Source organism: Ostrea edulis, chromosome 3 (assembly GCF_947568905.1).
Source record: "Ostrea edulis chromosome 3, xbOstEdul1.1, whole genome shotgun sequence".
NCBI classification, from domain to species: Eukaryota; Metazoa; Mollusca; class Bivalvia; order Ostreida; family Ostreidae; genus Ostrea; species Ostrea edulis.
In genome coordinates, this window is record NC_079166.1 from 63396108 (window position 1) to 63410572 (window position 14465).

The following is a 14465-nucleotide window of genomic DNA, read 5'->3' on the forward strand; positions in this document are numbered from 1 at the left end:
CGTCATGACCTACGTCACATTGGGGGGTGTTACGTCACTGATAAATAGTACTTCACACATTGTCGGGTTTACCTTTACCATAAAAACTGTGATGACAAAAAATTCAACAATTCATCATATTAGCTTTACAAAAAGATTTTAAATATATACAAACGTTGAACTGGTATTAGGGCAGTTGGGAGTTGGGCATAGACATTTTTGTATCAAGACGAAGTTTCTATGAACAAGCTATCTAATGAAATATTAGACCTTGAAAGTTAGTCAAGGTCACACATATTATATACCTTTTGATCAGTCGTCCCTTGTGAGATTTTTTCATTCGTATGAGTCGTCAACAAATACCGGTAAAGGACTTTAAACGACACTAGTGTCGGGCACTTGGCAAAGGAACAGTCACTACATATCATAGGTTTGACACCAGATGCGGAGCTGGGAACGAGAACCGAATCATTACCTCATGATTACGACTTTTTGGATGATGCCCTAAGAAATGGTAAGGCATTAAGTGTTTTTCATAATATTTTTATTTTATTTGAGCTAAAGGACAGTCACACTGACTGACTCTGAGTCTCACTGAATTAAATGAACTTTCTGCTTAAAAATAATTATACATTACATTATATGTAAAACTTATACGGTACCAATTTTGATGCACCAGATACGCATTTCAACAAATAATGTCTCTTCAGTGATGCTCAACCGAAATGTTTGAAATCCGAAATAACTATGAAGTTTTAGAGCTACATAGAGCCAAAAACAGCGTGCCAAAAAAAGTGGAGCCAAATTCGTCCAAGGATAAGAGCTATGCATGAGGGAGATAATCCTATGTGAATTTTACTATATGAATTTTTTTGGAAAAATATTGGGGGCAACCCCCCCCCCCCCCCCCCGGTTCCTACGTCCAAGACAGGGAAACAAATTCTTTGCAATCACCCATGGAGATACGTCCATGTCCTGGGGTCGGGCGCCTATAAGACACCCAATATTCAATCATTGAAAGAGGTCTGAAGAAATGGACCGAGACTTGAAAGGCCCCAGGTAGGACCCCAGATGCTCCAAACTGAAGGTGAAAAATGAGAGTCTATTGGTTTTGGTTTTTTTTATTATTTGCATACTTTTTCGTGGACTCTTCAAAGATTAAGTTGTTAATAGCCTCCATTAGGACCATACATGATGTGAAATCATGACTTTTCGGGTGAACTCAATTACCCTTAAAGGCCTCTGTATGTTTGACTTCATTGATATCTAGTCCTTTTTTTGCTTTGTTTTATTTCAACACCATATACTCATTTATTAGAAAGGTTTGAAAAGTGGTCCCACACTTGGGAGGCCCCAGGTGGAACCCCTACAGCCCCAAACTGAGGGCGGAGAATAATAGTCCTAGGGGTCCATTTCCTTGCCTGCATACTCCTTTTGTGGATTTTTCAAAGATTAATTTGTTATTAACATACAATTACGGACTGTTTACCAGGGAGACATCACAAATTATCATGTCTGAGTAGGTATATTACCCGAGGATGCCAATGCTCCCCCGGATGATAACTCCACTCAAACCTGATAATTCGTGATGTCTTCCTGCTAAACAGTCCATAATACATGTAGTTTTATTATCCTGAAGAATTTGAGCGTTAAAACAGATATCAAACAGTTATTGACTTGTACCATACTATTTTGTTTTTATCCAAAAACGTCAACAAATCCGTACCACCATTTTCTGCAGAAAATTTTGATAAATGTTTATTGGTTTTGAAGGGGTGAAATCAATGTTGCCCTCAACTATAAACAAACGTTTGTTTTACACTTAATTTCATTCATTTATTAAATGTATATGTTAAAGGAAACAAAACAAAGTTAAAGGAGCGAAAGCGTTATATTGTGACGTCACTGTAGAATGACGCAAAAACATGACATCAAGCGAATACATTTCGTAAAGTATTTCAAAAGAAGAACTTAAACATCAAATGAAATGCAAAATTGCATTAGAGTGGGAAGTTTTTCTTCTCATTTGTTATTTTGACTCTTAAAGGTCATAGGAGACGGTTTTTAACAATACCTTTTCTCTGCATAATTATCAACTTTGTTTCATAGGCTCCTCATAAAAAAGCTTTTTTAAGATTAATAACGATATTAACTCGAAGAAATTGAGGTACAAAGGTAGTCGGAATAGAAAATCGTTACCCGATTATCGTTCCTGATTTCCTGAATTTGTGACGTCATAAGAAACCACACTCAGATTTGCGAATCAAAACAAAAGCACATTCATAGACGATTTATTCGCAACTGGAGGAGTTTTTGAATGGGGAATCATGGTTTGTTATGCAAGGATATCACTTTGAACTCATAATTAATGCAAATGCCAGCCACATCGACTATTTGTCATCGGAGGACGAACAAGAAGATCAATCACTTGAGGTCCTATTTATTCCGAATTGGTTGACTTGATATAATACTGACTGGTTAATGATAAATGTATGATAATTTTATAGTACATTCTCTGAAAACAATAAGAGAAATATAGATAGCTATTACTTGTACTATTTATAACCCCTTGTAGACAATGTGAAGCAGCATCGGGTTTTTTTTCAAGGGGGGGGGGGAGGCACTGACTCGGATATATTGTATAGCCAGATCGGAATTTCCTTTGCACACATCGTGAGCACCGTATTTTGAATTTATTTTCATAGGATTTTTACAAGTACCGTGAGCTATTTTAGTTTAACAGGTAAATATAATAATAAATATAAATGGCTTTAACATTCTTTTACAATAAAATTTGCGGTATTAGGGCCTATATGAAGAATTTACCATCACATTAGCAGCTATAAGGGCTCTTTCTTGCGTATAATGGTTGGAACTGGAAGCCAGAGGAAGAACGAATTCTTCGTCTGGACCAGTTATTGAAGGAACTGTCGAAAAATCCAAATGTCCTGACTGTTTTTGTTGGCCATGCGTTTTGGACGAGTCACACAGACAACTTTAGGTAGCCAAAGAATTCTGGTGTGCGGTCCAGAAAAACTAATTCAAACAGAATACAACTCTAATTCAAACAGTTTTGGAATATGTTGCGTCATCGTGGGGTGTGGGACAATGATCAGTTCATAAGTTGTACATAGCCAGAAAATCTGCACAGTACGTAGGAACTCCCGTCGGAAACTGTATGTTTGACAGTAATACATCGACGGATACCCAGTAGGCAGTCAAATGGATACAAGAAAACTTTTAAAAAAGAACAATCTGCCTAATTTATCGATAGCTAACGTTCTCATTTATACAAAATAAATTTATCGAGCTTTAATTTTTACATGTTGATTCATTAGATTTAATTATCAACGTTTCGATTAACATGTGCAAGAAAAATGACTCCCATGAATTTTCAATCTTACAAAAACGTACAGGTAATGCAAGTAACACAGATAACACCCCGTGTATTTGGGACGGTATATACAAGCTACCAGGGTTCCCTTGGGCTTGGGACTTCATACCTGCCTAAAATTAGTCCCGCCCCGCACTTAACTTACCTGAGGAAAACCGACCGCTTGTTCAAAATCCTCGGCCTTTAATTAATTTTGTGTTTTAAATTTTGACCCCAATAATGAAACCAACGTGCAAATTAGTGCTTCATTTGAAGAAGAAAATCATCCCCCAACTCTTGCATGACCGTAAAAATTGGTTTATTTCACCTGGTATGAAAACTTCAATATCGCTCCACCATTTGCTTTGAATATTCTTTTTTAAACAGAAAAGAGGAGGGGGGGGGGGTGTCTGACACAATGCAACTTTCAACATATAAAGTTAGTAGACCTATTCATCTTCAATTTATTTACTTATATATTCAGAGAAAAAAAATTCTGATCAGAAGAGCTTCATATGACTATTTCATAGTCAAATTTCATTTCTAAACAAATCAGATCGTGTTTTTAAAAATACTAAATTATAAATATCTGTACTACCGTTACTATACAGTCAACGTTTTGCAGGGTTTTCTCGTCTTCGCCGTGCTTGCAGTTGGTCTGTAGTTGAAAATAGTTAGAGCTGCATCTGGTCGAAGAACCCATTAGTTTTTGCCAAAATAGAGTGTATACAATAAGGAAACTGATCCACATCAACCCCCGTTTACAACCGTATTGTACAATCGCGTAAAATGATTGTCAAACAACTTCGAGTTCTGTGTTCTCAGTGTAGATTTCACACCCAAGACTTTCTGAACGTTGGATCATTTAGACAAAATTATATAGAAATACCTGATTTGCTACATTACATTTGAATGTAAGCACATTGAACATTTTGACGGCTAAAACCCGCAGTTTTTAGTATAAACAAATACGATTTGCGTCAGGCTGGTCTCTTTTGACGTCACCAAGCAAGGGAAATAAGTCATCTTACTATTTTGATACTTTACACCACGGCAACATTTGACGGTCTGCAGTGCCTAATACCTTACGATTTTTTCTGAATGACTTATTTTCATATGTTAAGTAATTAAAGAACACATTTTCGTGCAAAACAATTTTTTTTTGAAAATCGTCTCCTATGACCTTTAATGTTGACACTGAAGTAACCGCTTGCTTGTCGTAAGAGGCGACTAAATGGGGCGGTCCTTCGGATGAGATCGCAAAAACCGAGGTCCCGTGTCACAGCAGGTGTGGCACAATAAAGATCCCTCCCTGCTCAAAGGCCATAAGCGCCTAGCATAGGCCTAAATTTTACAGCCCTTCATCGGCAATGGTGACGTCTCCATATGCGTGAAATATTCTTGAGTTAAACAGTATAAAATCAATCAATCACAATTAAAATTTACCGATTAACGATCCCGCATACTTTTGATTGATTTTAATAGAGCTATCTCGCTTCTGACATAAAAAATCATCTTCTTAAGGGAGACAACACAGTTATCACCCTGCACGTGAGAGAGACATCATGAATTGTCTCCCTTCATGTAACCAGCCATTGACCAATGAAATTGACTGTATTATTCTCAAGGAAAATAGCATTCATTATCCCCTATATAATGTAACGTCAGGAACTTTCAGGTGAGCTCAATTGTCCTCAAGTATGAAACTTGATGATTAAGCATACATGTATCTGTATTAATTGTTTGAAAAATTATCATTTTGATTTGTCATGTGTTACTTTTTAGTATTCTGTCTGAGTACTCTCAGTGCTTTGATGAAATGTCTTAATGCCAGCTAGTTTCTACGGTTTTATTTGCTGCAGGTTAGTGGTTGCTAGCTCCAGCATAGTCATTTGATACAGTTGTTTTTGGCGAATACGCCATACGCATTACATATTATGCATATGCCCCTGCATTTTGCAAAAATTGATGTGAATGATACATATTCTATGCTATTTGCTTATTCCATTCTATTAGTATGTAATATGCAAATGATTAATTCGCATTTATTTTATAAGAAACTTCAAATACTTGCATGCACTCGCATTTCTATTTACATTATCTAAGCTTTCAGAATGTTTCACTAATATACAACATATGAATTTTGAGCAAAACATGATGTTTTAACACGTGATTGTATTTCCCCATTCCCTTATAACACTGTCGGAGATGTCCATCGGTCGAGTCCACCTTGAAAATCACTGAGGTGTGACAATGATATTTGGGGTATATATGGACAGAATAAATTAGACTACTTGAGAGAAATATGGCGGATAAGAAATGTGTACGTATTTATGAATTCATGTCAGCTTTAACGTAAAGCCAAGACAATAAACACACAAACACACAATACCTCGCTGAAAAGTATGCATGTTATAAAAGGTGTGTGTGCGTTTACGTCGGGTGACCACGTGCAACACTTTACACGATAATTCATCACGATGAATTAACAAATAGCTCTGTTGACATCACATACAGATGGGATTTTTTTTCATAACAATTCGAACACGGAAATAGCCATGGCTTGTAACCACTCTCTAATTCTACGCACAAGTACTCTGAAGTTGAATTTTGAGATTTATCGCCATTAATTATCTTCACATTTTCATCAAAAACATTATTATTATTAATAGGTAAGACGTCGTCGATCAATTTAAATGTCGAGTTCAAGGCCACAACAAGAGATCTTTTCACCAGGCTTGAACCAACCAGCAGCCAATAAGCACGTAGAAGCTAGCAGCCACTAAGGGAAATCTTCAAAGGACTGAGTGTGGCGAAGACTGCTTTGTTCCTTGAATTCACACACGGATCACAAATTCACAGTTCACACATTTAATAAACATTAAAACACAATACTGCGATACACGTCTACAGATACATTATAAAACAAATATAACACATTCAATGATTATGAAATATGTAAATGAGTAGGTAATTAAATAATATAGATCAATATATATCTAAATCATACAAATCTAAAATCGCCACATTGGATACAGAATAATAATCTTCAACTATTAATGATCTATGAATAAATGCTAGATCTATTGATATAAACAGACAAGATCCAAACACAAACCTGTTTCTATTCTTAATTTACTATTCAACTTGTATTCTACTTTACTATAAACTCCCTGCTAGATAATCTATTTCACTTCTCTACCTATTCTACTCGTTCAAGTCGGTCCAGCTGTCTTCTGCTATATTTACTTCCTATCTTAATAATGTTAAAATGTAAACAATCGGATAAAAACGGACACGGACTAAAACCTAATGACAAGTCATACTAAGACAAAAACGGAATAATCAAAATTCTCTATATAACAAATAAAATGAAACTGATAATAAACCAGAATAACTAGAAATGCAGGAAATAATTTAAAATGTTAATATAATTGCGGATTCGCAACACTCCCACGACCGAAGAATAGTTACGCATCTAACCAGTCCTTGATTTTTTTCCTTCGCTTTCTCGGCAGCTCTTCGCTTTGGACGGTTTTCAGAAGTAGTTCCATCTGAATCAGTCACACACGGTTTCCTCTCTTTGGAATGTTCTTGGTTTAAGCTATTTGGTCTTTCGGTACTTTGATTTTCACTTCTTTCCACGCTTTTCTTTGAATCACTCTCTTCCGAACATTCAATAGGGTATAACAAGTTCAATGGTCTGTTTAAGGTCCTTTTGCTGGGGAGTAACACCTTTCCCGACCGCACTTCTCCATCCCGACTCACAATTAGTTCACAAAGGCGTCCAATTTTCCAGTTCCCTCGAGGAAGATCATCCTTAATCAGCACAACATCTCCAATTCTTGGTTCCATCCTATGTTGAATTCGTCCTTCTTTAAGTTTGTAAGAGGTCCTTTCTCTAAGACTTAGAAGGTAGTCATCTCGCCAAGCTTTCCAAAAAGCATCTAAGTGTTTCCTTCCTTTCTTCCATGTAAGGAGTAGCTTATCAGAACTGCTGATGAAGGGTAAATAGTCTGTGTCATCTACGCCTACATTTTCATCATCTGGAATTCCAGTCTTTGGGTTCAATGTCAGAAAATGTGCTGGAGTGAGAACGATGTTCGAGTTGATGTCATCTCCAACATACACCAAAGGTCTGGAATTCACAACAGCTTCCGACTCGGCCAGTATAGTTCGTAGCTGTTCACTGGTTAGGCACAGCTTTCCAATGGTCTTTCGGAGACCCCGCTTAACGACTCCTATTAAGCGTTCATAAAATCCCCCCATCCAAGGTGCAAGTTCAACAATAAATTGCCATCGGATATCTTCATTAGAAATGTAGGTCTGTACGTTTGGATCCCGAACAGTTGACTTCCATACCTTTTCTAGCACATCACTTGCAAGCTTGAATTGAGATCCATTGTCGGATATTATTTGCTTGGGCTTTCCCCATCGTGCAATGAATCTTCTAAGTCCCAAAAGAAATTCCTCTGTTGACATGTCCTGCATAAGTTCCATATGTATGGCTCTAACTGCTAAGCATGTATACAGGCAAACCCAAACTTTCTTGTTCCCATTCTCTGTTTTGACATATATTGGACCAAAGTAATCTACTCCAGTAAAGGTGAATGGAGCCGATTCGTTAACACGTTTCTTCGGGAATGGCGGCATCAGTGGCATTTTGTATGGTCCTCCTTCATGCCTCTTGCACACAGTACATTTCCTCAAGATTCTCTTAACTTCTGAGCGGCCTTGTGGGATCCAGTATGTCTGTCGGATCATGGATAAGGTCTGAGATACTCCAACATGAAAGGATCTTCTGTGAAGACTATCTATCAGTAAGTCATTCACATGGTTTCTCTTTGGTAGTAGTATTGGTCGCCTCGCTCCCTCCGTCATATGAGCAGCGCCGAGTCGACCAACACATCTAATAAGACCTTCTTCATCTATTACAAGTCCAAGCTGATTCACTAAATTGTGTCTTTTCTTTTCTGCCAGTGCAATTTTCACTTCCTTAAAGTGCTGGCTTTGTACATGTTTTATCCACAAAACTTTGGATTCATTCAACTCTTCAGATGACAATGGTCCTGGATGTATTTCGTTCCCCTTAAGTTTCTTGATAAATCTTAGTACCCAGGCGGAAACTCGCACAAGACGTGTAAAGGAAGAAATCTTCTTAACATCCAGGCAGAATGGGTTGTCAGAGCTATCTGTCATTCTGCTAGGACCCTCCCCCACCAGCAATTTAGCTTCAAACAGTACCTTTGGAACTCTGTACTCAGACTCCATAGCTTCTTTACTTTCATGGTTGTCAAGTAATTTCCATGTGGGCCATTCACTTCTGTTCTTTGTTAACCATGAGGGACCATTCCACCAGTTTTTATTCTTTCTAAGGGAGAAAACAGTTGTTCCACGACTTGCGACATCTGCAGGGTTGTCCTTGGTTGATACATACTGAAATTCTATGTCACTGCTATTATGAATTTCTCTTAGTCTGTTTTCTACAAACACTGTCAATGGCTTCTTTGTCTTAATCCAATGTAATACGCATTGTGAATCAGTCCACAGTATCTTTTCTGAAATAGCTAAAGTCAGTTGTCTCTCTACAAACAATATACTACGAACCCCTATGAGAACTGCCAATATCTCCAGTCTTGGAAGCGAGATCTTCTTGTCAGGTGCCAGACGAATCTTGGAAAATACAAGATTGCATGTTCTTGTTTTCCTGTTGAATATCTGCAGGTAAACAGAAGTGGCATACGCTTTTGTAGAGGCATCACAAAAGCAAAGCAATCTACATGTAACTTATCCTGGCAGTCCAATGTATCTTGGCATGTGGCACTGTGGAATATCTTGTAGGTCTGTAGATATAAGTTGCCATTGCTGAACATCTTCTTCTGTAAGCTGTTCATCCCAATCTAAATTCTTCCTCCACAACATCTGGAGAAATAACTTTGTCTTTAAAGTCACTGGAGTGAAAAATCCAAGTGGGTCATATATAGATGCCACTCGCTGCAGTACTTCTCTTTTTGTAACTGGCATGACTTCTGTTTCACATTTCAAACATGGTACTGCAAGTGTATCATCAGTGAGGATCCATGTCAATCCTAAGATCTTCATCTTCTCTCTCACAGACTGATCTGATTTTGGAATGGAGTTGTAAAATTCCTTGTTGTTTGAAGCCCAATCTCTGAGGTTCATTGACATAGCACTAAATATCTCTTTACTATCCTTGTATAGAACTTCTGCATCTGTAACAGTATCTACTCCAGTGATTACATTGTCGACGTAGATATTGTTTCTAATATTTTCAGCTGTTTCACTGTTGTACATAGAGAGGTGATGGTCAATAGTTGCTGCCAGAAGAAATGGACTGGATATTACACCAAACGGCACTCTGCAAAATCGGTATACTTGAGTGTTGTTTTCTATGCTCCGGGTGTTCACATCCTTCAACCAAAAGAATCTGGTGGCATCTCGGTCTTTGACTTGCAATCCAACTTGCAGGAAAGCTTTCTCTATGTCAGCTACAATTCCTATCCTATTCATTCTGAAGCGCAACAGTAGTCCACATAAATCCTGTAGCATAACAGGTCCTCTGTGTAGACATTCATTGAGACTGAGGTTACTCTGTTTCGACTTTGCTGAAGCATCATATACGATCCTAACTTTTGTGGTTGGCTTCGTTGGGTCGATAACTGCATGATGTGGGATATAATGCTTTATTCCTGTTTCTTCACTACTGTGAGGAATTTTCTCTATAATTCCCTTTGTACACTGATCCTGGATAATTTCATCATATTTTTGTAAGAAGTCTGGCTTGCTTTGCATCTTGTGTACAAGTGACTTGAACCTTCCATACGCAAGTTCTCTGTTTTCAGGAAGTTCTGGACATGAACTCTTCCATGGCCAAGTGACATGATACCTATTGTTTCCCATCTCTAAGGTGCTATTAAAATTTCTCAGTGCTACCTCATCATCTGATGTATAGGGGGAGTCTTTAATTCCTATAGTCTCTAAATTCCAAAAGTCTTCAAGTAGAGGTTTCACTGGCAAACATCTCTCTGAAGAACGCAGACAGCACTCTGTAATTGACAGTAATCCATTTGCTATCATCATCTGATGTTCTTTTCTCTCATCATTACTGCTGTGAGTCCTTCCTGTTATGATCCACCCAAGTTTGGATCCTAATAAATACAGTCCTTCCTGTACCCCTATTTTCTCAGATGAGATGATATCAAGGTAATAATCATTTCCAATGAGTATGTCTACTCTAGAATCTTCAAAGGCTGTTGGAATAGTATCAGACATCTGGAGATGTCTACACAAGCTAAACAACTTTTCCCTGGCAATTTGTGGTATGGGTCTTCTCAGTATAGTTCCTGTGATTTTCGGCACAACATTGGCATTGATTGTCATAAATTCTTCTTCTTTAAGTTTCATCTTCAAGATGACTTGTGGAGTTTTCACTCGCTTTAGTTTGTCAGCACCGAATGTAATCAATGAAATTTCTTCAGTTTGACCCATTCTAAAGTTTAATCTCTTTGCTAGATCCTCTGTAATGTATGTTCTCTGGGATCCAGAATCCATTAAAATCCGGACAGCTTCCTTCTTGTTTGTAACAGGATTAGACACTTCTGTGTGGGCAGTCTGCATCAACACAATATCCCCTGATGTAAACATACTGCTTTCCTGTAATGATTCTGCTGTGGAATGTTTCTCTTTGTGTGACTCGTCTGCTAAACAAGATGTTTCTTTCTGTGTTGATTTTTCCAGCCTTGTGGATTCATCTCTCTGATGTGGAAATTTCTTTGGACACAGGCTTCTATGGTGATTCCTACTCTCTCTGCAATGAAAACATGGTTTCACAACTCTACAGTCTTTAATTCTGTGTCCAGGTCTTAAGCATATATAGCATTTCCCTTTAATTCTTTGTTTTCTGTCTTCTATGGTTCTGTACTTTCTGCACTCATCAGTCCAATGATATCCATTACAAAAACTGCACACTGGAGACTTTGCACTTGATGCATTTCTTCTTTCCTTTGACTCTTTAGTGGATATCATTAAAGCCTCTGCTGTTGCATGGTTTTCCACATGATTATGAGCATCTGAAGCTTGAAATTCTGTAGATTCCTTTGCTGTGACATAAGCTTTAAACAAGTCTCTTAGTTTCTTAACAGTCCATTTGTCTCTACTTCCTTTCTGTATTTCAAGCTGCAGCAGTGTTTCCTTAGGTAACTTCGAAGTTATCATTGACACAAACACATCCTGGTTTACATCTTGACGCAATGCTTCTAAGCTTCTCATGTGTTTCTCAAGGTCATCATATAGTCTCCTCAAACTCAATGTATCATTTGTCACAGGCTGTATGTTGATCAGTTCCATATAATGTTTATTGATCACTGACTGTGCATCCCCAAATCTCTCCTGTATGATATCAATGGCTACATCATAGTTTTCATGCGAGAGCGAAATTCCTGAAATAGCTGCCTTGGCTTCTCCTGTGAGTTTGCTCTGAAGATAGTTGAATTTCTCAATCCTAGAGAGCTTACTATTCCTGTTGATTGTAGCATCAAAGGCATCCCAGAAATCTTTAAATTTGATCTTGTCTCCATTATAGGAGGGTAGTTCCAGTTTTGGAAGCCTTACAGCTAAAGGGCCTTGTGGTGCTGTATGAAATTGGGACTGATGAAGTTGTAGTTCTTGAAATTGTAGTATCTGTTCTTGCATTTTTTCTTGTAAAAATACAATATGATCAAGTCTTGAATCAGTAGTTTGCCGTGTAGCTTTCACAGTAGTTATTCTCTCCTGTAAACTCCTCTCCAGCATCATAAGTTGATCTATGTGTTCAGCTGCTTCAGCTAATAATGCAAATAACCTTTCACTATCACCTGTAAATTTATCTACTTCACCTTGGTCAACTTCTTTGCTTTCTACAGACAGGGACCACTTCTCTATATTTTCTTCCAATTTACCACTGAAGTCCTTAAGTCGCCTTGTCGATGATTCCACCTGACGAAGTAGTTCGGATATATCTTCTTCCATGGCATCCTGGGAAACGAGAGCTCCACTTTTGCTTATCTCCTTTTCAATTAAATTTTGGTACCTGGTACAATTTCCTTTTAAGTATGGAAGAGACATTTTCTCGGTTTAGTTTCCGTGTGTAGAATCTATGTAAGTTCTTAGACGAAGGATTCCCGGGTTCCGGCACCAAACAATGTGGCGAAGACTGCTTTGTTCCTTGAATTCACACACGGATCACAAATTCACAGTTCACACATTTAATAAACATTAAAACACAATACTGCGATACACGTCTACAGATACATTATAAAACAAATATAACACATTCAATGATTATGAAATATGTAAATGAGTAGGTAATTAAATAATATAGATCAATATATATCTAAATCATACAAATCTAAAATCGCCACATTGGATACAGAATAATAATCTTCAACTATTAATGATCTATGAATAAATGCTAGATCTATTGATATAAACAGACAAGATCCAAACACAAACCTGTTTCTATTCTTAATTTACTATTCAACTTGTATTCTACTTTACTATAAACTCCCTGCTAGATAATCTATTTCACTTCTCTACCTATTCTACTCGTTCAAGTCGGTCCAGCTGTCTTCTGCTATATTTACTTCCTATCTTAATAATGTTAAAATGTAAACAATCGGATAAAAACGGACACGGACTAAAACCTAATGACAAGTCATACTAAGACAAAAACGGAATAATCAAAATTCTCTATATAACAAATAAAATGAAACTGATAATAAACCAGAATAACTAGAAATGCAGGAAATAATTTAAAATGTTAATATAATTGCGGATTCGCAACACTGAGAGTACTCATAGAAGAATATTTATTTTGAAACCTATTATAAAGGAAAGTTTAAATTTAATTAATGTTTTGAATCAATAAATGTCAAACGCAACACTCATGGGCAACTTAGCTCAGATGAGAAATTGTACATCACTGGTGAAATGAATTTATATCAGTAATTTGTAATGAAAGGATGAAAGGAAATAAAATTGACCACACATTTCATTTTCTGATCTTTTTGAACAATTAATTTCTCAGCTTACATGCACGAAAGTAAGTGCACATTGATAATTTAGCTCACCAGAATATTACAATCTTAGTCATTAAGTACCTATGAATAGGTTGATATGATAGGGAAAACTATATGATATGGGGTGCTTTATTATCTCAAGACTGATTATTTTCATGTGCCAATCCATTTGAAATCATATGGCATTCAAAACTTTTTTCTGTAAATTAGCTCACCTGAAGATTGATAACCATTGCTTTGTAACAAAAGAAATCAACAAAGGAAATCTTTTGAGCAAGTGGTGTAAGGAAGCAGGATCAGATAATGAAACAAAGACTTTCTCTGTAATATCTGGTGAATAATACCTCCATCCTGTGACTGTTATCAAAACTTGTGGATTAGCTCACCTGATTTTGACATTGCGCAAAATCTACTACAAAAAGTATAACACGAGTTTTATGACTGCTTTTAGAGCTGTAATGTGTGAGGACAAGGCAAAAGAAACATCAAGGCAAGGTAAAGGACCCCTAGAACTATCATTCACCACTTTCAGTTTGGGGTTGTAGTGGTACCACCCGGTGGCTTCCGAGGGTCGGGACAAATTTGGAGCCTCTATTTCTACTTTATCAGGGGTGATAGGGACAATGTATCCATTGATTAAGGTTGAGATTACTAGAGGTACTCGATGTCATGTAAAGAGGAGCTCTGGGATACCGGGAAGTATTGTTGAGCTCACCTGAACTTTGACATTTTTCGTTTCTCGTAATGAAAGAGGGGGTTTTGTGATTGCTTTTCCAGCATAAATCTTTGAAGACAATGCGGAAGGAATATCAAGGCAATGTAGAGGACCCCTAGGACAATCATTTTCCGCTTTCAGTTTGGGGCTGTAGTGGTACCACCCATTTCTACTATAGGAGGTGTGAAAAGGACAATGTATCCAACTATTGAGGTAGAGAGTACTAAGGGGTACTCGATGCTATGTAAAAAAGAGCTCTGGGATACCCGGAAGTATTGTTTAGCTCACCTGAAATTTGACATTTTTCGTTTCTCGTTGAGAA

At 37.3% G+C, this 14465-nt stretch overlaps 2 protein-coding genes across 2 annotated transcripts; both read right to left on the reverse strand.

The window, feature by feature from the left end:
* Nucleotides 1-6769: 6769 nt before the first annotated feature.
* LOC130053614 (uncharacterized) lies at nucleotides 6770-8623 on the reverse strand. Its single transcript, XM_056160976.1, has one exon. The coding sequence runs from the start codon at nucleotides 8621-8623 to the stop codon at nucleotides 6770-6772; it is 1854 nt and encodes a 617-aa protein (XP_056016951.1).
* A 516-nt stretch (nucleotides 8624-9139) lies between these two features.
* Nucleotides 9140-12475, reverse strand: LOC125656535 (uncharacterized). The gene has a single exon (XM_056160977.1). It carries the CDS (start codon nucleotides 12473-12475, stop codon nucleotides 9140-9142), a length of 3336 nt encoding a protein of 1111 aa, XP_056016952.1.
* Nucleotides 12476-14465: the final 1990 nt, after the last annotated feature.

Excerpts from the sequence above, each read along its gene's own strand:
- LOC125656535 (XM_056160977.1), bottom strand. The coding sequence starts at position 12,475 with ATGTCTCTTCCATACTTAAAAGGAAATTGTACCAGGTACCAAAATTTA.
- LOC130053614 (XM_056160976.1), bottom strand. The coding sequence starts at position 8,623 with ATGGAGTCTGAGTACAGAGTTCCAAAGGTACTGTTTGAAGCTAAATTG.